Consider the following 24,591-nt stretch of genomic DNA (forward strand, 5'->3'; position numbering starts at 1 on the left):
TATTTTACTGCCGTATCCAACAAAGTGGTTAGTTAGAGAATGAGCTCCACTCATCTTTACTGTCAGCTATGTTTGTTTCTCTCAGTTTTTTGCTTTTACTCCCTACATGTTTAAACAAATATCTGTACTTTCTTACATTTTCAGAAAGGCTTGTTAAGTTTAGTTTGACACATTTAAGGGTGGGTGGTTATTTCACGTCCCTGCAAGCCTTCACACATCAAACAGATCCGTGTTTCTGATCCTAAACAGAAACACATGCAAAGTCAGTCTTGTTCCAGCACAGGTGTCCATAAGTTGTGGAGCGGTACTTCAGCCTTTAACTAGAGATGCTAAAGAGGAGCAATCATAAAGGGACTTACGTTTTTTAAGTATCAGGTGATTTGAAATTTAGCGTTACTATGAGCTCAAAAAACACCAACAGACACACAAAATGTTTGTGTGCAGTTTGTCTCAAATATCCAGCTGCTGTATTTGATAGGAGAGAAAAAACAAAGAGAGCTAACTTCACTCAGAGATGGAGAAAGATAAGAGAGACAGGGAGAGAAAGAAGAGAGCTTAGATTTAAAGGTTACATGTATGTCCTCATGTTTTTAATTCAATCCAATTAAATTTTCAATTTAATTCAGTTTTATTTGTACAGCACCAACTCTTATTTTGGGAAATCCTGCCATTGAGCTGATGAATCAAGCATTAGCAATTTGTAAAATGAGCAAGAGCATGAAGCTTCTTATGCAGCACTTATAAGGAGCACATGCTGACTGAACAGACCTAAACTTACCAGCACACAGTACAGATCGAACTGGCCAACAGCTCCTTGAGCTATTATGAAGTTTTAGTAAGGCCCTTTGTGTCATGGTCCTGTGTTCCTGACCCAGTTTTTGTGGTTTCTGGTTTAATATATATTCTGTGATTTAGTATTATTCATGGTTCTGTTACTTGCCTCTCCTTAGTCAACATTCCATGTGTACTCTGTCATGTCTCCTAAGAATTTTAAGGTTCTGTCTATATATGTATTCATCTGTTTCCCAGTCATTGTCTTGCTCCCATGTTTCTTTGTCCTCAGTCCATGTCTTAGTGTGTCTCATGTGTCCTGTTTTATTTTAATAATCCCTTGTCCTGTGTTCAGTGCATTTAGTTTTGGTTCCTCCATGTCTGATTACGTCTGATTAGTTCCAGCTGTGTTCCCCTCCTGTTTCCCACCCCCTCATATCCTCTGTGTATTTAGTCCTCTGCCTATTGGTGAGCTGTCTCATGTTGCTGTGTGTTTCCTGATGTGTCTTGGTTCCCTTGTGTTTTCTCATCTCTTCTACATCACTGAAGAAGTGGATGGATTTTTTTCACATCAGTACGGTGGAATCTCTCCACCTCCACTTCACTGCAGTATCAGCAGCTGAACTCTCCGAGTCCTGTTTGCCTGTTGGCTGAAAAGCTGCAGCCACGGTTCAAAAAAGCAGTAATCTGGAATATGTGGTCAGCTCTGACATTCCTGTCACAGTGTATTTCTTAGCTTTTTCCCTCTAATGTCTCGTGAAGGACCCCACTTTCACCATTACACAGCTCTACCTTGGCACCTTTGTGTTTAAGGCTGAGTTAAAATGCAAAAAAGGAGAGAGAAAGCTCTCAGGAGGCCAGAAGGTCCCTGAATGCAATAAATTCATCAAGTGTTTGGAGCTTGATGACTTTGTTCTGTTTTCATTCTATAAACAAGAAGATGAGCCCTTTTCTCATTTGTATGATTTTAGTTCTCATTTCAGTTTTTGAGTCTCATATTTGGAGCTAAGTCTACTCAATGATGGGAGAGGAACAATGAATATATTTAATATTGAACTTGAACAAATGCTTTGCTTAGGCTGCTGCCCCCGCGACCCGGCCCCGGATAAAGCGGATGAAGATGGATGGAACTTGAACAAATGTACGGAAAAGCACAATTTTGAACAAAGTCAAAAAAATTAAAAGAATAGAAATGGAAAAGAGATGACAGGGAAGCTTTTAGACATAAAAATCTGTTGTTCAGCAACTTTAAGGATGTTTTGAAATGAAGCTGAGTGCTGCTCTGCTCAGCCTCTCCCACCTGTCTTGCTTCAGGTGTAGTCCCACCTCCTTCCAGGAAGCAGCTCACCTGTATGTTCACGTTTGATGTCCAGGTGTGGAGTGGATCTTGTTGTTTGCGTGTCTCTGTGAAAAGAAACGGTAAGATTGCTTTGTTTCCTCCTTTAACAGTTTGTGTTTAGGAACTTTACTGTTTGTTCAGCTCATGTTTCATTTCTTCACACAACAAACTGTGTCTTTTTTATTTCCGGTCTCTCTCTCTTTAAAGTCAGTGTGTAATGTTTTCCTGGCTAACATCAGCTGTGTGCAGCTGAGTTCCAGCACAAACAGCACAAATCTGCCGCTCCATAGTTCACGGTAACGGACTCAAAGCTGGACCAAAGAGGCCGAGTTTGTCAGCCGTTCTTAGCTACGTTCATGTTTGTGTACTTATCAATAGTTCACACAGAGTCCACAGAGACACAGCGTACATGATGACATCACAGCTCAGCTGCATTGTTTTTATCGCCTTTACCTCCTTTATTGTCACTGTAATTAATATTACACCTGCAGAGCTCTTAAAGACACAAGGGGGAGGCTATTAAAAGAAAATATAGATTTTTGAGCACTTTGACAAAAAAATATAGAAGAAAAAAAATTCTGTCAATGAAAAAGAGCATTAATGAGAAATAGAGGAAAAATTACATAAACATTGGACTGATGTTTTTATTAGAATGAATTAAAAAGGTGGAAGAAAGAACTGTACACCACTGTACTGAAATTATTTTTGTCTAGGCGGAGCAGGGCGGACTCAAGCGCAGACTGCAAATCACAAAAAACAGTTCTTTATTTTCACAACTGCTATTGTGTTATGTACTACACTTAAGCTGCTAAACTCTACAGATTCTGGGAAACTGTCTAAGGACAGGGCCTGGGAGTCTATATACAAGGACAAGGTATTTAATACTGAGAAAAGCATAAAGAGAACTCAAAATATTGCAAAGGCCAGGATTACACTGACGCATGTTACACAATAGTCCAGAGAAGATTACTCACAGCCACTGCCTTAAGTGGCTGACAGACAGGATGATGACTCACAGATGAGTTATTACTTGCAGGTGCCATGACCAAAAGTGGGAGCCTGCGATGAGCTCCACCTAGGTAGAGTGTTGCGAGCAGGGAGGAGAGAGAGAAACCAAATCAAAAACACATGTAGCCTCACAGGGCTGACCGGGCAGACACAGGGACCGTGACAGATTGAATATACAGTACCTTGACAAAAGTATTCATACCCCTTTGAACTTTTACACATTTTGTCTCCTTGCAACCACAAGCTTAAATGATTTTGTTGAGATTTCCTGTCAACCACCACAAAGTAGCACATAATTGAAGTGGTATGAAAGTTATACATGGGTTTCAAAATTTTAAGCAAATAAAAATCAGAAAAGTGTGTCATACAATGCAATAGTATTGCATATACATACATATAACAGCAAAGTACATAAAATAGTAGATATGGTGTATAAAGACTGTTATCTCATTCTGCTGTTTAGCTCTAGCTGCCCTTATGATTTAATGATTTTATGATTAAATACGTTCTCCTAATATCCAATAAAGTGACAGCCTGCTTTAAGTTCATCCTCTTTTCCTCAAGCTGTTTGAATTCAGTCTGTCAGAGAAACATGACAGAAACATGGAGGTGTGTTCATGACAGCGTTTGATTCCTGATGTCATAGGAACATAGATTATTCAGCAGAGCTGATGTGGGACTGAGATTTGCATCAATATGACCTCACCGATTGTTTGTGGTTTACCTTTTAGCTTTTAGTTTACCTGACATCCACAAGAGGATGATGATGGAGGAAGAGGAGAACAGAGCAGAGTCCGGTGAACCTACACCAACGAGGTCAGAGAACTGAACTCACTGAGTTAACAGTAATAATTCTAAACTGACATTATACCCATATGGAAAAGATATATATAAATCTTATTAAGTTTGTATCTGTCTTGTGTGAAACTTGTATGAAAAGCATACAAGAGTGAAAACACATAAAATCCCTTGAAAAATTATATAATGAAACTTGTATGTTTTGGATACTTACTAAAACAATATATGAAAGTAATGAGAAAGTGGCCACTTTCATGAGTAAATCATATAAGTTTTTACTATTTCTTTTCCATATGGGTAACTAGTGTTGAGTGTGGTTGATTTTGACTGGGTTTGTGTGCTGGGAAGAAATTAAAATGAATTTATGACAAAAATCAATTTTGTCCAGTTTTCCTGTAAAAAGCTGTAATCTAATGTAAGAGGACTATTACTCATAGGAAAAAACTGCTTTGATGCTCATATCTGTGGGGAAAGTCTGTACTGGGCGGGTTCCATGTTTGTCTTTAAAGAACAGAGCTGCTCAGTCTCTGATTCTCATGTCTTTGTGTTTGATCTGTTAAACAGTCTGAGAGGTCACAAAGAGACCCAGGGTAATTTCTAAGAAGCTAAAGCCTGGATCATACTGGATGCTGTTAATGAAACCTCCATCAGGACAACACTGAGCAAACGGTGGTGTTCATGGAAATCAATAAATTAAATTTAGTGCAACTGTATATTATATTACCAAAAGTAACATAGTAAGTTTTTTCTTTAAAACTGTTGGAATATATTTCCCTAGTTTTGCTGTGTAAATCTTTAATCAAATTTACTTTTGGAGAAGTTGTGATTAGTTTGGTTAAATTTGGACAATCCCACTTATTAAGGACCACACCTACAGAGCACGCTGTGAGGTGTGGTGGAAATTTTTTTTGTTTGTTTGTTTGGGTTTTTTTTATTACTATTATTTGTTTGTGAAATGTCAAGGGGGCAATAGGAAGGTTTAGAATGGGGGTTTTTTTTTATCACTTTTTGAAGTTGTGGAATCAGATTAGGTTAATTTTTGTTTATGTTTAAGATAAAAAATAAATACCATATATTTTTCAAAGATTTAATTCAGAAGTGAGTTCTGAAACAATCCATCCATTTCCACCCACAACCTTTCCTTGGACCATTTTCTTTTTTGGAACTTAAAAGGCCACAGCATTTAATTTAAAAAATCATTTGAGTTGGATGTCACCTTGGAAGTTGGGGGAACTTGGAAGACTGGATGGTTGGACTTGGATGATTGGATCGTCACAGAATTGGCTGAAAGAGGATGCACAAAGTTCACCCAGTAATATTAGTAAAGCCTATAGTCTAAGCCAGTAAAATCTCCCAAGCAGCTTTAATGGTGCTGATGCAAGCTGAGGTGGAAAGAATCACTTTGAAGACAAAGTTGGACGCATTGCAAGAAAAATATGCGCCCAAACTGGAATAAGTTCAATTAAAAGCAGCATTGGCTTTAAGAACTTAGTTGGTTATGGTCGATGCAAAAATGCTAATTTTCACTTCTATTCAGAATCAGCAGAGTCTGGATTCCAGGGCTTTATTATTTAGAACCATTTACCACAGTCCACTGAGAATTTTAGTGAGAAGGTGCATGCACATGAGTCCACAGAAGCTTATGTTGAAGCAAAAAAGCAGCTTGAGTTAAACTTTGATAACAGAGCAAAAATAAAATCTGCATTTATAGATAAGGCTCTGAATTGGTCAGTTTTAAAATCTGGTGGTGCTTCAGCATTATGAGCTTACACATTCTTTTTGAGAAGCTGCTTCAACACAATGGATGAAGCCTGGTTTACTGATGAGATGGAAAATTCAACCAATATCAGGATTTTGTTTCAAAGTTACCTTTTAGACCAGGGGTCAGCAACCCTAGGCACGCGTACCACAGTTGGCACGCGAAGGGTTAACTGATGGCACGGCCATAGCTCGTTATTAAATTTATTGCTAATGCAATCATATGGCACACTGACCTCTGAGGAAATTTTAAATGGCACTCGCCATCAGAAAGCTTGCCTACCCCTGGTCTAAACTCTCCCCGTTGTCCCCCAGGGTGTTAGAGATGATAGGACAGATTAGGGCTGTTCGATATAACGAAATATACCAGATGACAATATAAAAATGTCTATCGCTTCCTATTACGCTATCGTTTGTTTCATGGTGTCGTAAAATAAACTGTTTACAACAATATATTTTCATCGTTTTGATGGTCACTGTAGTGGCTATATTAATTTCTTAAAGTTCTCTCTTTCTCTTATATTTAATATAACCACACTATGGACGGACAAGCACCTGTTTTTACGTGTTGTCGTTAGCAGCAATGACGGTAAAACCATCGTGTGGCTCCACTGTCCACTTGTTTGTTTTCCACATAAACCTTTCACAATAAAGCTCAAGATCCTGTTGAGACTTTTTAAAAATAAACTGAATCACGGGAAAGGGTATGCAGTGTTTATGGATGAGAAGCAAAAAAGAGCCGTCAGGTGCTAAAAAATAAACCTTAGACTCAAACTTTGAAAGAAAATGCTGGCCGTTACAACTTATGTCTAAAAATGTATAATTTCATGCATTGGTTAAAACACTCGACTCCAGGTAAAGGACACTCAGCTGGAAACGCTTCACGCAAGGTGACTTGCCCGAGATTCACAGAATTTACAGAAAATGTTACATTTTTATGATTTATATCGTTGTCAGGACGATAAATGTCTTATATCGGGATATGAGATTTTGGTCATATCGCACAGCCCTAGGACAGATGTTGTTAGTTATATGGCAATTGATTAGTTTATTTGGCAATATTGAAGCTTAAATTCTACGCTACCATTCTCTTTTTTTTTTTTTTTTCACCAAATCTCCGGCTTCTAACGTCACCTACAACATGGGTCGCTTACCTTTTCCCGTCACTTCCGTCACTTACCTCTGTACTTTTACTTTTGATAGTTTTTTTATGACTGTTGTTTTGGGTTTCCCAGGGTTTAGTTGTGTTCCCTCTGTTTGGTGGCTTCCCTGCTTGTGTATCCCTTTAGTGTAGTAGGTCTCTGAGTCTGTGTCATTACGTGTGTGTGTTTCCTGTTTTACTTTGAAGGTCTCTGTCTTATGTCAGTGTGTTCTGTTTACATTTCCCCGGCCTCATCAGTTGTTATGTCTCCTAGGTGTGTTTCCCTCCTGTTTCCCATCCCCTGATTACTGGTGTGTGTATTTATAGTGTGTGTTCACACGTCCTCGTTGCTGGTTCGTCTGCGTCTCTCTGTCTGTCTTGCTGTGTATTTCCCCGTACCTCCCTGCATCTTGGTTTCTGGTTAGTTTTACCAGTTTAGGTTTTCTTAGTTTCATGTTTCACCCGCGTCATCCCTGTTTTGTCCACTGCTGTTAAATAAACTCACTTGCACCAGAGCTGCCGCATCTTGGGTCCTATCTACTACTCCACACGTCTGCCACGCCAGACGTGACAAATTAGGGTGATTTTCATCCAGCTCTGCATTTACTAATTAGTTTGTCTGTAATTTATATATATATATATATATATATATATATATATATATATATATATATATATATTTATATTGTGGTTTTACTGGTAAGCACTTTTGTATACTTTGGTCTTTAAATGTGCTATACAAATAAATATGATATGATATTACATAGGCAAACTTAATTATTACATCTGAGAACAATGTGGATAAACAAGTGCTCATAGAAGTGCTCATGGAGACTTATTTTATAAATCTGGATAATAGTCTAGATCAGATCTCACTGACAGACTGTGGACATTATGGAACCCTTAATGTGACACCATCTTCCATCCTTCATCTGCAGATTAAAACTAAACAAAGATAGTTATTAAAAGTCTGCAGGTCTGAGAGAGAATGAATCATTGTGTCTTGTCAAACACAGTAAGAAGCTGAAGCACAGACGCGAAGAGTAGATGTTCATAAGATTATGATGTCACTCTTTTTTTCTTCATATACATTCATACTGTGTTTATGATGCAGATTTTCTTCTTTTATAATAACACGTTTTATTTTCTATAATCAAAGACAGACTAGTTTGGAATTCTCAGAAACTCATTGTGAAGTTATGGCCCCATCTCTGTCCAGCCCCTCCCATCTAACAGAGCTGGACATGAGCGGAAACACCCTGCAGGATTCAGCAGTGAAGCTTCTGTGTGCTGGACTGGAGAATCCAAACTGTCGACTGGAAACTCTAGGGTGATTTCACTAATTGCAGCTCTTATCTTTATTTATATTTCAGATCTTTGATTGAATTCTTTAGTTCATAATTGTTTGGGAAATGTCTGAAGTCATATGTGAAGAATTTTGAGTGCTTAAAGTCTTTCTAAACGACTGAACAACAGTTTTTCCTTTCGACTTCTAAAAGAAGTCACAGACTTGAGCAGGGTTTATTTTAAAGGCTGACAGAGGAGTGGTGATAGGGAGATTTTTGACAATCAGTACATTCACATTACAGCTGATGAAAGAATCTTTGTATATGATTAAACAGCTGATTGCTCGCAGCTTGTGCACTGTTGGATCATGAGATGTTCATTTGGCTGAGGTCTGTAAGTCATGGTGCAGCCTCAGAATGGACCGAGTTCCCCAGATCACTGCAGCATCCTTAGCATAGAGGTTTCTTCCTCAGTCTTGGAGCCCCTAAAGGGTCCATCCACAACACCAGGGTCTTCTCCCTCGCCTTTTCTTTGTTCTTGTACTTCAGTGGCTGTGCTGTGTCTATGTTTGTGCAGTGTTGCTCTCCCATGGAAGTGCTGATGTCCCTGCCTTCAATAAGGTGATGGTCTTTCTTCAGGTGGAAAAGCATCCTTCACTGACCAAATGAATAAAGGTCTAGAGCAGGGGTCCCCAATCCCAGTCCACGAGGGCCGGTGTCCCTGCAGGTTTTAGATGTCCTTGATCCATCACAGCTGATTTAAATGGATAAATTACCTTCTCAACATGTCTTGAAATTCTCCAGAGGCCTGGTAATGAACTAATCATGTGATTCAGGTGTGATCTAAAACCTGCAGGGACACCGGCCCTCGTGAACTGGGATTGGGGGCCCCTGCTCCAGAGTTTGATCCCTTCTAGTATGACAGGAAACATACTGATTAGAGTTTCAAAGTGTCTTTGCAAGCAGAAATGAGCCAGTATACCTAAACGGTATGAGCAATCACCCACACCAGTATTTAAAGGCTATACTGAGTCCCGAGTGTTGTTTTTATTGCTTTTAGTGTGCGTTTGCGAGCTGCAAAGCTGCAGCCATTTGTATGTAGCAGCAACTGTAATAATAAAAGTTTGCTGTAGTAAATTGTAGTGAAGAGAAGTTGATCATCAGTGACACTGTCTTTAAAATACTCCTGTTAGAAATGTACAAGTTTAATATGAAAAATTGTTTTCTCTTGTGTTTGTTTCAAGCTGCCTCTTGTTGGCTGTTTGGACTTTCCATTTTCTAAACTATAACATTTTGAACGTTCTTCAGCTCTGGACTGATTATGAAACACTGAATGATTTCAAGCACAGACTTTGTCTAATAAACTTACAACTTTAATTCTTTACACAGGTTGGTGAGCTGTGGTCTATCAGAGATCAGCTGTGATTATCTAGCAGCAGCACTGAAGTCCAACCCCTCCCATCTGAGAGAGCTGGACCTGAGGTTGAACAACAAGCTGCAGGATTCAAGAGTGAAGCAGCTGTGTGGTTTTCTGGAGAGTCCAGGATGTGGACTTGAAACTCTGAGGTCGGTCACCATGTTTTAGTTGTGGTGAGATGAATATGATGTGAAAGTTGTGCTGACACTAAACTGCAGACATAAGACTGATATTATACTGATCTACACTGAGGAGCTTCATGGTAAAGTCTGTTTTATTCTTTTCTGAGTTAGTCCATTGACTATAGCAGAAAAATGTTCACATTTCAAGCACTTATACTCAATGCATGGCCGCGGCCCTCCACAGGGCGCCAACCGGCCTACCGAGCTTTCCTAATTCAGAATGAGGGGACCTTGATTAAATGTCACCCTTTCTATCTCCCTCGGGAATTCACTGCGGTCATTGCCTGCACTGTTTACATTCCGCCTCACGCGGACTCAGACACTGCCTTATGTGAGCTGCATGAGGCTCTCACACATCAACAATCACTTCACCCAGATGCTGCACTCATTGTTATGGGATATTTTAACAGAGTAAATCTCAAACGGACATTTCACAACCTTCACCATCACATCAACTGCCCCACCCTGGGGCACTAGGACATTAGACCACTGCACCCCATTCAAGAGCTGTTACAAGGCTCAGCCCCTGTCGGCATTTGGAAAATCGGACCATGCCGCCATCTTCCTCATGTTTGCTTACAAACAAAGGCTACAGCAGCAACCACCAATCAGGAGGGATCAATCAGTGACCGTGCTGCAGGACGCACTGGATGACGCATGTTTCGGCACAGCTCTGATGACATCAACATGTTTACAGAAGTGGTTATGGGATTCATCGGGAAACCAGCAGAAAGATCTATCATCCGAACGTTTCCCAACCAGAAGCCGTGGGTGGATAAAAACATCCGCGACGCTCTGAGATCACGCACCGCTGCCTACAATGAAGGGCTCGTCTCCGGTAATATGGACCTATACAAGGCTGCGTCGAGCTACGGGGAAAAACTAGAGTCACAGCTACGACAGTGCGACTCTAGGAGCCTGTGGAAAGGACTGCGGACAATAACGGACTATAAACGACGAGCTTCTTCAATGATGAATGCCGACGCTTCACTGGCTGATGAGCTGAACACGTTTTACGCTCGCTTCGACGCCGCAGCAATTAAAACAACAGACGGCTGCGCGCGCTCGGAGCGCACCAGTAAAGACAATCTATTCATCATCACAGAGCATGCCGTGAGGAACACCTTCAGGAGGGTGAAGACCAGGAAGGCAGCAGGACCAGATGCAATCCCTGGCCGGGTCCTGAGAGCCTGCGCTGACCAGCTAGCACCGGTGTTCACGGAGATCTTCAACCTCTCCCTGGCCCAAGCAGTGGTTCCCACATGCTTCAAACAATCCATCATTGTCCCTGTCCCGCTTGCCACAATGACTACAGTCCAGTAGCACTGACTTCAATTGTAATGAAGTGTTTTGAAAGACTGATGAGAGATCACATCACTTCTTCACTTCCTGCCACCATCGGCCACCTATAACCTCCTCCTAAACGTAAGCAAGACTAAGGAGCTGATCGTGGACTTCAGTACAAAGTAGGCGAGGAATTACAAGCCCCTCATCATCAGTGGCATGCCAGTGGAGAGTGTGGACAGTTTCCGATACCTGGGTGTCCACATCACTCAGGACCTGTCATGGTCCTGTCACATCAACACCCTGGTTAAGAAAGCCCGTCAGCGTCTCTTCTTCCTCAGAAGACTTAGAGACTTCCATCTGCCACTGAAGGTGCTCAAGAACTTTTACTCCTGCACCATCGAGAGCATCCTGACCGGAAACATCTGCACCTGTTTTGGGAACAGCACCAAGCAAGACAGATGAGATCTGCAAAGAGTGGTGCGCTCAGCCGAACGCATCATTCAATCAGAGCTCCCTGACCTGCTGTCCATTTACACAGAGTGGTACAAGACCAAAGCTAGGAAGATTATGATGGACCTCTCCCATCCCAACAATGGACTCTTCTCACTGTTGAGGTCTGGGAAGCGCTTCCGCTCCCTTAAGGCCAAAACAGAGAGAATGAGGAGGAGCTTCTTCCCCCAGGCTATTCGGGCCCTGAACTCAGTGTAGGACTGGACTCTCCCACACACATCACATAACCACACGCACTCTGGTTTTTCTTCATGCACACTTCCTATAATTTATAATTTATAATCTCTTTCTGCTATTTGCACATTTTTACTGTAAATTTCTAAGCTAAATCTGTAAAATTTGTAATAACCTGTAAAGTGTAAATACTGTAAAACCACTGTCATTTAATGGTCGGGCATTGCATTGCACAGTTACAAGAATTTCACCTCATGTCATACTGTGTATGGTTGTGTGTGTGACAAATAAAATTTGAAAATGATTCAATAAGTTCCTTCTAATAACCATAATTTCATCATATATCCTCATAACCCTATTTTGTTTGACCATTTGAATATCCAATAAAAGACTCCACAGAGTTTGGTGAAAAAAATGACAGTAGATGTTTGTGTGAAAGTGCTGGAAGCAAATTTGTGTGTGATGTAATTTCAGTGTTGCTCTTTTTAGAAGTTCCCTGAGCACTGATCTCACAGCCAGCTGCACATAGTGACCAGTGTTGCTTCCTGCTGGCTTCAGCTGTTTTGAGTTTCCATTTTCTGAACTTCTACATTCTGAGCCTCCTTCTGCTCTGAACAGATTATGAAGAAGTGCTGCCGTTAACTAATGCTTCAATCATAAATATTATTAACCTTTCTCTAATAATCGACTATGTACCACAGGCCTTCAAGCTGGCAGTAGTTAAACCATTACTTAAAAAGCCAACTCTAGACCCAGCGGTCTTAGGTAATTATAGGCCAATCTCCAACCTTCCTTTCATATCAAAAATCCTTGAAAGAGTAGTTGTCAAACAGCTAACTGATCATCTGCAGAAGAATGGTTTATTTGAAGAGTTTCAGTCAGGTTTCAGAGCTCATCACAGCACAGAAACAGCTTTAGTGAAGGTTACAAATGATCTCCTTATGGCCTCTGACAGTGGACTCATCTCTGTGCTTGTCCTACTAGACCTCAGTGCAGCATTCGATGCTGTTGACCATCATATTCTATTAAAGCAATTAGAACATGCTGTAGGTATTAAGGGTAATGCGCTGCAGTGGTTTGTATCATATCTATCTAATAGACTCCAATTTGTTAATGTAAATGGAGAGTCCTCTTCACACACTGAGGTTAATTATGGAGTCCCACAGGGTTCAGTGCTAGTAACAATTTAATTATACATGCTTCCCTTAGGCAGTATGATCAAAAGACATAGCATACATTTTCACTGTTTTGCAGATGACACCCAGCTCTATCTATCCATGAGGCCAGATAACACACCAATTAGTTAAACTGCTGGAAAGACTTAAAGACATAATGACCTGGATGGCCTCTAATTTTTTGCATCTAAATTCAGATAAAACTGAGGTTATTGTAATCTTAGAAATATGGTATCCAACCAGATTCTTACTCTGCGTGGCATTACCTTGGCCCCTAGTAACATTGTGAGGAACCTTGCAGTCATCTTTATACAGGATATGTCCTTCAATGCACATATTAAACACATATGTAAGACTGCTTTCTTCCATTTGCACAATATCTCTGAAATTTAAAATATCCTGTCTCAGAGTGACATAGTGATGCACAAATCATGAACAAATCGTTCACTACTCGATAATCACTTTACTGACTCGTGAATCATGATTGACAAGCCCAACTGACTCATTCCTGTTGCTGTTAGAAAAATAATTTCATTAGTAGAAATATATCTACCTTATAATTAAAATTGTGGGGAAAAAAACAACAGCCAGTTTCTTAACAAAAACATTTCTGCCCTGAACTGGACGAAAAAATCGTGAGTAGAAGCTCACATCAAGACAATAGCTCCTCGGTTCACAGTAGCATTTCTCTGCTAACATGCTAACAGCACATTTTAGCTACTCACCCCCTCCCTCCTGTGCTGAATCATAGCATAAACGAATCACTTATTATTACTTATTGTTCCTAGAGTAAAAGTAGAATGGGAGGCAGAGCCTCCAGTTTTTAGAGCTTTCATCTATTGAATCAGCTTCCAGTTGGATACAGGAGACGGACATTATATCTACTTTTAAGATTAAGCATTTTGCAAAAGCATTTAAGTTAGGGCTGATCAGGTGACCCTGAATCTTCCCTTAGTTATGCTGCAATATGTGTGGGCTGCTGGGAGTGTTAAGGGTTCAAATATTGAGGAGGGATATAGGAGGAAATCCAAAATAACAACACTGATCCGGCCAGGTTGAGTCAAACGATGATTTTAATGAACACACGTAGCGTGGGGAGATGTACACTGCAAAACATCAGCTGTAGATCTCCGCCCAAAAAGACACTTCAGATTGCTTTTGATTCATCAGGGTTAACGCCCCCTCATGCGTCATCAGATACAATACATGCATACGTCAAATCAAAACCACAATGACTTTTAACACAGTTTGAAAAGAACATTGTCTCCGTCTCCACAGCAGGTGCTTCCTGTCCATCTTCTGACTCTCGCTTCTCCAAAACCTCGGGCCATGCTCTGCAACAAACTAGCAATTCTGAACGCACAAAAATGCAGTTGCAAGCAAATATATCTGAACTCTCACCTAGAACATAAGCCTACCTACTGTGTGTGTGTGTGTGTGTGTGTGTGTGTGTGTGTGTGTGTGTGTGTGTGTGTGTGTGTGTGTGTGTGGCTCAACCTCACACGAACTTTGTCTTATGAGAAGAGAGGCCAATTCTCATGTGCATAATAACCTAACTGAAACTATATCTGTAATATGTTGAATAAATGTTTTAATCAAGAACCTCTACTAAAAGCTTAATCAAAAGATATAAATGGATAAAAGACAATAATGAATAACCTGGTTATTCAAATAGCATCCTCCCAACAGCTCCTCAAAGTAACTTACACTTAGACTGTGCTTTAGTTTCACTTTCACAAACACGCCCAAAATATATGGATAAAAGACAATAATGAATAACCTGGTTATTCAAATAGCATCCTCCCAACAGCTCCTCAAAGTAACTTACACTTAGACTGTGCTTTAGTTTCACTTTCACAAACACGCCCAAAAGCCTGCAGTTTCCTGTCTACTTTGCACAGAGTGTACTCAGAGTTGGGCCCTTCTTTTATAACCTAACAGAATATGGAATATTAATTATTAATGCAAGGGTAATGATAATGATTATGAACAATAGCAGCAAAATATTTCTATAATCCCCACAGGAGATTCCCATGATGCGCTGTTTCTTCTTCAGTCACATTTCTCTCTCACAATTTGTTAATAGACCTCTCTGCAGGGAATCATACTTGTTATTATTTCTGTGGCTCTCTTCCACCACATGTCTTTTGTCCTGTCTTCCTTCTTTTACACCAGCTGGTCACGGTAGACGGCCGCCCCTCCCTGAGCCTGGTTCTGCTGGAGATTTCTAGCTGTTAAAAGGGAGTTTTTCCTTCTTGCTGGCATCAAAGTACTTGCTCATAGGGGGGCATACCACTGTTTTTCTGTTTATGTATTATTTTAGGGTCTACCTTACAATATAAAGTGTCTTGAGCTGACTGTTGTTGTGATTTGGCACTTAATAAATACGATTGAATAAACTGAATTATGAAACACTGAATCATTCCAAGCACTTTTTCTAATTAACTTACAGCCTTCATTCTTTATACAGATTGGGGAGTTGTGGTTTGTCAAATATCAGCTGTGATTATCTGGCAGCAGCACTGAAGTCCAACCCCTCCCATCTGAGACAGCTGGACCTGAGTAACAACAGCCTGCAAGATTCAGGAGTGGAAAAGCTTTGTGGTTTTCTGGAGAGTCCAGGATGTGGACTTGAAACTCTGAGGTCAGTCTCCATGTTTTAGTTGTGGTGAGATGAATATGATGTGAAAGTTGTGCTGACACTGAACTGCAGACATAAGGCTGATATTATACTGATTTACACTGAGGATCTTCATGGTAAAGACTTCTCTGGTTTAGTCTATTTACTGTAGCATAAAAATGTTCACATTACAACCCTTAAAAGAAGAAGAAAAATCCTCCACTGGATAATTAGCTGTAAAACTCTACTACTCTCTCCATCTTTGGTGGAATGGCACTGACACTGAAATAAAAACCAAAATGGCCATTTGCTTTACAAACAGCCGTCCAACATAAAACATACACACATCATATAAAACACAGTCCAACATCCAAATCTCCGACACTGCCAGCCTGAATCATGGGAAAAGGAAAGGAGTAACACTCTGATATTCAGGGTTAGAATGAGTTTCATAAACCAAACTGTGAAGATCAAAGCTGCATTCGATTGCTTACATGAATGAATGAGTGGACAAAAGTGGACAGAGATCATTTTCCCAACCTACAACCTTCTTGTTTCTTTCTTTGAAATTCTTAGGTGTTATGGTCCGGTGACCCAGTGTTTTTGTTTTTTGTACTTTTACTTTAGATTTCATCATGGATTGTGACTATTGTGTTTTGGTTTCTTTCCTAGTGTTACTAGCTCCCTAGTTTTGTGGTACTTCCTGAGTTCAGATTTTTAGGTTTTGTTATTTGGTTTCCCAGTGTAAATTCTGTGCTCCCTCTGTTCTGTGTCTTCCTTGCCTGTGTATCCTTTCTAGTGTAGTCAGGTCTCTGTGTAAAGCCCACGTCTCTGAGTCTGCGTCTTCACATGTGTTTTGAGTTTCCTGTTTTATTGTGAAAGTCTGTGTCTTATGCCAAGATGTTCAATTTGCGTTTCCTCTGTCTCGTCTTGTCAATCAGAATCAGCTGTGCCTCCCTCCTGTGTGTCGTGTCCTCGTTCCCATCAGTGTATAGAGTGTGTTCTCTCATGTTTGTCACTAGTCCGTCTGTTTCTTTCCTGCGCTTTCTCCCAGAGTCTTCCGTTCAGGTTAGTTTTATTAGTCATTCCGAGTTTAGGTCACCTTTAGGTTTTGTTTTACTTGCTATGTTTCTGTTTGTGCCACCAGAGTGTAAATAAAGCTCGCTCACATCCAAGCCAGCCTCTGGTTCTCCTCTCACACTCACCACACGTCTGCCACCTGCCATCTTTTGTCCTTGTTCTGCATCCCCATCATGGACTTCACTCCTTTCCAAGCCAGCCTCGAGTGTCCTTTAATCAGCTCATCCTCTGCTTACTTTATCTCTCTTTGAACAAGTTTATATGTCTCAGTCTTTTTCTTATCTTCCTCATAACAAGAAAGCTTCTTCTGACTGAGAACATGTTTGAGTGCTTTACTAGTCACTGGGGAAAATTGTTCCTGTTTTCAAAGTAATCCTCATTTTTCCCGTGTGCTCAGTTTGAGCTCTCTTCAGTACGGTGTTCTGATAGATCCAGAGGGGCCATCACATTTAAAAGCTCCACTAATGGAGCCACAACACATCCAATACTTAGTTTGTCATGTTGAACAAACTGGAAGAAATGATTCAAGGACTTAGTCACAGAACAGAGATTTAGATCTCCAAAATCAAACTGGCTGCATCAGGGCATGTAGTTAGTCTGAAAATTCTGCAGAGTTTCCTGTTTGAACCGACTTCATGTTGGCTTCGGCTCTTTGGAGTTTCCATTTCCTAAACTTCTACATTCTGAACCTTCTCAGCTCTGAACAAATTATAAAACACTGAACGATTCCAAGCACACACTTGTCTAATAAATGTATATCTTTAATTCTTTATACAGATTGTGGCGCTGTGGTTTGTCAGAGATCAGCTGTGATTATCTGGCAGCAGCACTGAAGTCCAACCCCTCCTATCTGAGAGAGCTGGACCTGAGTAACAACAAGCTGCAGGATTCAGGAGTGAAGCAGCTGTGTGGTTTTCTGGAGAGTCTAGGATGTGGACTTGGAACTCTGAGGTCAGTCACCATGTTCTAGTTGTTCTGAGATGAATATGACGTAAAGGTTTTGCTGACTGCAGACATAAGGCTGATGTTATATTGATTCACAATGAGGATCTTCTGTTCTGCTGTCCTATTAGTCCTTTATTTATCCAGGTAAAAAAAATCTCATTGAGATTAAAAATCTCATTTCCAAGAGAGACCTGCCATCATGGCAACATCTACTTCTTTGGGTTAGTCCATTGACTGTAGCAGAAAAATGTTCACATTCCAAGCAGTGATACTCAATGTATGGCCCACGGCCCTCCACAAGGTCCCAACTGGGCTACCGAGCTTTCCTAATTCAGATTAACTGGGTACTGTTCTTCCTCACAGTTCTAAGTATCAGACACAAGAATGAATATTCCGCAGTTTACTTTCTTAAGCACGTCAAAAGTCACGGCACACAACAATTTAGAATAGAATAAATAATAGAATAAAATTAGGTATTGCACCGTGGTGGTGGTGTTGTGTAGTCTGTTAATGGAGTGCATGTGAGAGTTCAGAGTGGTTGTGGCTTTTGGGAAGAAACTATTTTTGAGTCTGTCTATGTGCTCATGCATCTGTAGCCAGGTTGAACAGGTCAGAACCAGGTTGGGAGCTATCCTAGATTATGTTTGTAGCTCTGCTGAGGAAGTGGGAGGAATAGATGTCCAACAGGGAGGAGAGAGGACAGCCAATGATCTTCTGTGGTGTCTTGACTACTCTGTAAAGCCTCTCCCTGTCTGCCATGATACGCTTCCTGAGGACCCTCGGCCAACTTTACAACTTTTAAAAGCAAAGCCATGTGATTCCTTGAATAAAAAACACTACTTTTTTAAGTCTTGTTCGTGTTTTTATGATAAATGCACAACTTTAATGTGAAAAATTATGAGTTTTTTCTCATGATGTGGTTATTTGAAGCTGCTTCCTGTTGGCTTCAGCTGTTTGCAATTTCCATTTTCTAAGCTTCTACATTCTGAACCTTCTTCAGCTTTGAACAGATTATGAAACACTGAATCATTCCAAGAACACACCTTGTCTAATAAGCGTACATCTTTCATTCTTTATACAGATTGAAGGACTGTGGTTTGTCAGAGATCAGCTGTGATTATCTGGTAGCAGTGCTGAAGTCCAACCCTTCCCATCTGAGAGAGCTGGACATGAGTGGAAACTACAACCTGCAGGAACCAGATGTGAAGCAGCTGTGTGAGCTTAAGGAGAGTCCAGACTGCAGACTGGAGGTGCTGTGGTCAGTAGAGTGTTGGAGTGAGTGGGTGGTGCTGTCAGCAGTATTGTACTAAACACAGTCAGCATGAAACAAAGATCCAGTGTTTCCTGTAAAGCTGCAGCTTCTCAGTGAAGCTTTGAGAGGAGAATGGTGACAAGCTTCAGGATTGGACACAAACACTTCCTGTTTCTGCCTGACCTTCCTACCTCTATGGTCACTTTATAGTAACGGCTCACATGCTCTGATCAAACACTGTCAACAGCCAATCAGCTCTCTGAAAAAAAGCAGCATGCAGACCAATGACTGCATTCATTTCTAAGTTTGAAGCAGTGAAGAACACAATCTGTAGGTGAGGAAGAATTTAGTTAGACCAGATTTTTGGACGGAATTCCTTCAGTGAACAGCAGGAACCATTACATCTTGATTGTTGGGGTTGTTTGGGGGTTTCCTAAATAGCTCAGAGTGGACAGACCGAGGTTATTCTAATGAATGAAAGTCCAAACTAAGACTAGGAGTGAAAAACATTTTCATGAACTTAAACACTTGTTTATATCCTCTGCTCTTCCTTCTTTCTCTCTGCAGGTGGAGGTCATGGTAAACAGGATGGTGTGTGTGCTGAGAGAGGATGAGCTGTGTCCTGGTGATCCAGAGAAGTTGAAGCAGCAGTGTAGAGACGCTTGTGTGTAGAGACGCTCTGACTGGGCCATGTTACTGTGAGGTGGAGAGGAGAGGAAAGCTTCATCCAGCAGTGACTAACAGAGGAATGTAAAGAAGTGCAGATGATTGCCAGTGCTGCAGACTGATGTGTGTATCTTTTTTGTGGTGAATTTCCGCAAAGTGGTTGGCTCGCCGTCTATCACGACCACAATCTCATCCAAAATTTTCTGAAATATTTTGACCCTTACAAGCTTCAGCAACGAAGCAGAAATCACCTAATGCAACGCACGTATGTAAGTCCTGGACCAAATTCCATGCGGCATGTTGACTCCTATGACAAACTGAAGCCTTTTGGAATTTGTATAAATGGAGCCATTGATGGCTTTTTGAGAGTTATGATTTGGCTTCATGCCTATTCAACAAACAGTGATGCCAAAATCAACACACATGCACACACACAATGACTGATTAAAAGAATATAAACATGGTTACATAACCCAATGCCATTCAGACACGTAAACAATATAAGCTGCTTGTCCAAAAAACATCCAGAAAAGCAGTCATTGTCTTTTAGTTCCTGGAGACGATTTTTCCAGTGCTGAGCATGATGCTGTCTCAGAGAGGCTAACCAGCCTTCAATACACTGATTCTGATTGCTGGACCCAGTAATAAAATAGTTTCTGGCTTTCCGATCCATAGTCCATCGCAAGAATGTTTACATCTCTGCCATTATGACACTTTCTGTTCCCAAATCAGAGCGAATCCTAGCAGGTGTGCCCATCCTCCTTTCAACTTCTGCTATGAAATAGCCAGGAATTACAGAGAAAGAGAGACACAGAGCGAGAATAAAAACTTTGCTTTAACACCCACCATTCACATAAACCATGCTCATTATCATTGTGTTCAGGATATGAAAAAATATATACTGTATTTCATGCATGCATATTAGGCAGTATAAAATCTTAATACCTAAAACAATTCATGTTCAACAAATGCTTTAAATTTTCCACAATATCATGCATCTACAACTGTTCTTGTTGTTGAGTATTTTTGATAAACTCCTCGACAGCCTTTGTGGATGTTCATGTTTTACAAACTGTCTGTGAGAAGCTGGAGACATTTCTGCTCCACATCCACTGAGCAGCTGCTAACTTTTGTTTTTGTTTGTGCACGCTTGTGAAGTTCCCAAAATCACCTCCGATCTAGATCTGAGTCTTTTCAACAGCTCAAATCACATAATGAGGCAGTGACATCATTTCAAAGAAACAATTTGTCTTTGGTCTATGGGTCTCTTTGGGCCTCAACACAGGCTTCATTTGGACACGCCCCCTGTGCTCAACACAGAAGATACATTTCATCATTACATTAATGCCACATGGAAAGCATTAGCTGCAGTTAATATAATATACTATGATGTATGTAGTGTGTACCTGTGAACCCAGGTAGTTGTGGTATTGCATTTGCTGGCTTGAAACCAGCTGTAAAAATGCATCATGTTGACTTTGCTGTTAACTGGTCTTATCATTAAGATGTGCTGTTTGTATTAGCTCTTGTGAAAGCTGTAACAGTGACAGACTTGGTTAAATTAAGCTGTATAAGTCATTTAGATTCTTGCAATTACACAGTGGTTTATTTGGCTTCATGAACAAACATGATCAGATTATAGAGCTCATATGAAATCATGACACAAACATGGTTTTACCTGCTTTTAGTGACAGGCATTGTAATTCAAGCTGAGGATACAATGGTGTGATACAAAGATTTACAGCACATGAAGCAGAAACATGCAAACCTTCACCATATCTGAACTAAATCAAAACAAATATCCTGCTACAGTTTAATAATGAACCAATCCAGCAACAATGAAGGAAGAAACCAAGATGTTCCTGACTCTGGTAAAGGAGAGGAAATGAAACACAGACTGCTCTCTGCAAATATCTAACCTGCAGATAATAATCTGTTGGTTATTTTTCTCCCATTTCAAACCCAGAGACTGCAAACACTGAGCAGAAACACAGAGTTCACCCCAGAAAATCTACATGTCGAGCTAAGAAGTGACTTTAGTTTTAAACTTTAGTGTTTTAAACAAATAAAATTAAATGTCTCATGCACTCGTGCTGCCCTCCTGTGGTCATGGCTGCAGACATGTCACAGTCTTCAGTCCTTCCCCCTGAAGCCCACCTCTCATAGCACACTACATAATCAGTGACCCAAAGCCACAAACGTGCAGCACAGCCGTACTGCAGTCCCAGCCACACGAAAGGAGTCGAGGCGTTTTTGGCTCTTTCCTGGACCCATCGCTGCTCCTCAGGGTTGCTGATTGAAACCAGGTCATGGTGTTTCTGTCTGCAGTAATTCAAGGCTTCCTCCCAGGTTTTGTTTTTCTTGATCAGAATCAGTTTATCTGCCGTAAAATCACAGAAAACATGAAAGTGACTTAAAGCTGAATGCCATTGTGCACTCTGTGGCAGCTTCGAAAGAAACAGCTTTATTTGTTGGAACAAAATATGTCAAACAAAATACTAAACAAACAAAGGAAAAACTAGGAAACTTGAAAGATCTGAGGTAAAACAGATATACAAAGCAAGATGGCAGGACACTGGGATAAAGGACGCAAAACTGAAGTCAGCACAGGCAGAAAACACAGGCATGGGACTAAAAGCGTAAACAGCCACAGAGACAGAACACAAAGAGGAAAGAAAGGGACTGAAAGAATAACAACACTGAGTAGAAACTTGGACCGACTGGAAATGGTGGGAACAAACATGAAAAACAAGAAATATAGAAATAAAAATGTAAATACTGAAATCTCAAAAGCACAAGGAAATATACAATTAAAGAACTCATACAAAGCTAGAAAATGCAAATCCCTGAAATCCAAAAGAACAAGTCATAAAACCATAATAAACACAAAACCCGGACAAAGACCCAGGACTATGATACGGCATGGTAGGTCCAGTTTTACACAAAGAACAAAGAAAAAACATTTTAGTAATTTTTCAGACGAATCAGTCGCTCTACAGAGAAATCTCTGTTCCAACCATCAGCTAAACATCTTCACCTTTGACAGAAGTTCAACATACATGCAGACATAAGTGGCTGAAGAAACATACTGACCTAAATCCTCTCAGTGACTCCAGCTGTTCATCTATTGGACAAACAGCTGAGATAAATCTGTGTAAACTCACCATCATAGCAGAAGAAAGGCTTTCTTTGGTCACATCCAGCAGAGCTCCATCTTCCTGATCTCCCTAACAGAGTCGTAGCACATTTCCTGTTGTTTAGTCCATCATTAAATGAGTCCATGTCCCAGTATCTGAAAGAGAAGTTACTCCCATCTGACCACCTCCAGCTGTCTCTGAACAGGCCGATCCACGAGGCTGTAGACTTCTGCAGCGTCTTAAACTCTTCACTGTATATCTGATCGAGTCCACTGGCCAGGTCAGTGTGATGCTGTCTGCAGTAGCTCTGAGCCTGAGTCCAGGTCACAGGCGTCTCATTCAAATGAAAGGTTTTGTTGTTTTTCATTGTTTCTGTCAAATCAACAGAAAAACAAAATAACATTTTTATCAACTAATTTGTTTCATTCTTCAAACTATCGCTTTCAGGAACATGTGATATAACTCAGATTATAAACTAGATTATAACATTATTAAATATTGTATTATCATATTACTGTTCATATATTCTCACCGTCATAGCAGATGAACTGAAATTTGTCACTACATGGAACATCTGCCCACTTGTGTCCTGTCATCACACAGTTCTCAGGGTATTTTAGATCATTTGGCTCTCCATCTCTCCAACAGGTCTTATTTTCAGTGTATTCCTCCCCCGGCAGAGACCAGTGCCACCTCCTGTTGTCTCCTGGCTCGCTGTACAGTCCAATCCAGGCTTGTGTTTGACTCTGTGCAGAGTCTTGAAGTCTTCTCATGTCTGTCAGGTCAAACACTTTGGCCAGGTCTGTGTAGTTCTCTCTGCAGTATGCCCGTGCTTCATCCCAGCTCATCTCTTCTTTAATAAAGTGGTACTCATACAGATGACATGTGATGAAGACACACTGACCTAAAACAGAAGAAATACTGTTGAATATCTGCTGATACAAGCAGGAAACTCATGTTCCCATCAAACTGTCCAGTTTACAGGTGAATCCTTGATTTTCTCAGTAAGAGTTCATTTGTTTAATGAGTCCTGATCAAACTAAAGGATTTTAGGTGGAAACAATCAGGAGCCCTGGTAAAATGATCACTCACCCATCAGAAGAAGCACAAACAGACTCCACTGCATCGTCGCTCTGTCACATGAAAATGACTTTTCTGTCATTTGGAGGAAACAATGAATCCAGCAGCTCTTCAGTGTTTGATGGACACGCAGCACTTTATATTAAACACAGATATCTAGTTTATCACACACTGCTGTAAGAAATATATGATTATTCTTAATAAATGATCATCTGTTTAAAATTGTCCAAGAAGAAAGAAGCAACAGTTCAAATGTGGTCCACACAGCACCTCTGTACACAGACATGAAATGAGCCTGCAGGTTTGAAACTTACATCTGGTTCTTCTCTGGTGTTCATGCAGACAGCTGTGCAGTAAATAACCATCTGTACTAACACACACTGTGTTTGTACTCAGCATTTCAATATTAAGATACAGACTTTTCCCCTGACACAAACACACAGTGTAGATATGAGTTATGAAAGGACACGTTTTTATTTCGCTATGGAAAAAGAAACCACTGAACTTTGAACGCTCCTCTGTGAATCGCAACCTTATCGTGGTGGTGGGGTTTGTGTGTCCCAGGGATCCCAGGGGCTATGTTGTCTGGGGGCTTTTGCCCCCTGGTAGGGTCTCCCATGGCAAATTGGTCCTGGGTGAGGGACCAGACAAAGAGCGATTCAGAAGACCCCTATGAAAAAAACACAGAGGGAACAGTTTACCCTGCCCGGGATAGGGTTACCGGGGCCCCGCCCTGGAGCCAGGCCCGGGGAGGGTGCCCGAGGGCGAGCGTCTGGTGGCCGGGCCTTAGTCCATGGGGCCCGGCCGGGCACAGCCCGAAGAGGAGACATGGGCCCATCCTCCCGCAGGCCCACCACCCGCAGGAGGCGCCATAGGGGTCGGGTGCATTGTGTGCCGGGTGGCGGCCAGGAGCGGAGGCCCTGGCGGACTGACCCCCGGCTGCCAAGACTGGCAATAGGGACATG

General features: G+C 40.9%; 2 protein-coding genes across 2 annotated transcripts; one reads left to right on the plus strand and one right to left on the minus strand.

Annotated features, from left to right (window-relative positions):
• The first annotated feature begins 3,878 nt into the window (after positions 1 to 3,878).
• Positions 3,879 to 19,415, plus strand: LOC148103130 (ribonuclease inhibitor-like). Its single transcript, XM_087838627.1, has 7 exons — positions 3,879 to 3,934; positions 8,035 to 8,145; positions 9,491 to 9,667; positions 15,317 to 15,490; positions 17,324 to 17,497; positions 18,573 to 18,741; positions 19,311 to 19,415. The coding sequence occupies exons 1-7, from the start codon at positions 3,879 to 3,881 to the stop codon at positions 19,413 to 19,415; spliced, it is 966 nt and encodes a 321-aa protein (XP_087694753.1).
• A 2,051-nt stretch (positions 19,416 to 21,466) lies between these two features.
• On the minus strand, positions 21,467 to 24,025 carry LOC118455534 (macrophage mannose receptor 1-like). Its single transcript, XM_087838617.1, has 5 exons — positions 23,941 to 24,025; positions 23,639 to 23,761; positions 23,079 to 23,450; positions 22,574 to 22,918; positions 21,467 to 21,789 (listed from the first exon to the last, which is right to left on the minus strand). The coding sequence occupies exons 1-5, from the start codon at positions 24,023 to 24,025 to the stop codon at positions 21,467 to 21,469; spliced, it is 1,248 nt and encodes a 415-aa protein (XP_087694743.1).
• Positions 24,026 to 24,591: the final 566 nt, after the last annotated feature.

Source organism: Neolamprologus brichardi, chromosome 3 (genome assembly GCF_056152115.1).
Source record: "Neolamprologus brichardi isolate AB-2024 chromosome 3, ASM5615211v1, whole genome shotgun sequence".
NCBI classification, from domain to species: Eukaryota; Metazoa; Chordata; class Actinopteri; order Cichliformes; family Cichlidae; genus Neolamprologus; species Neolamprologus brichardi.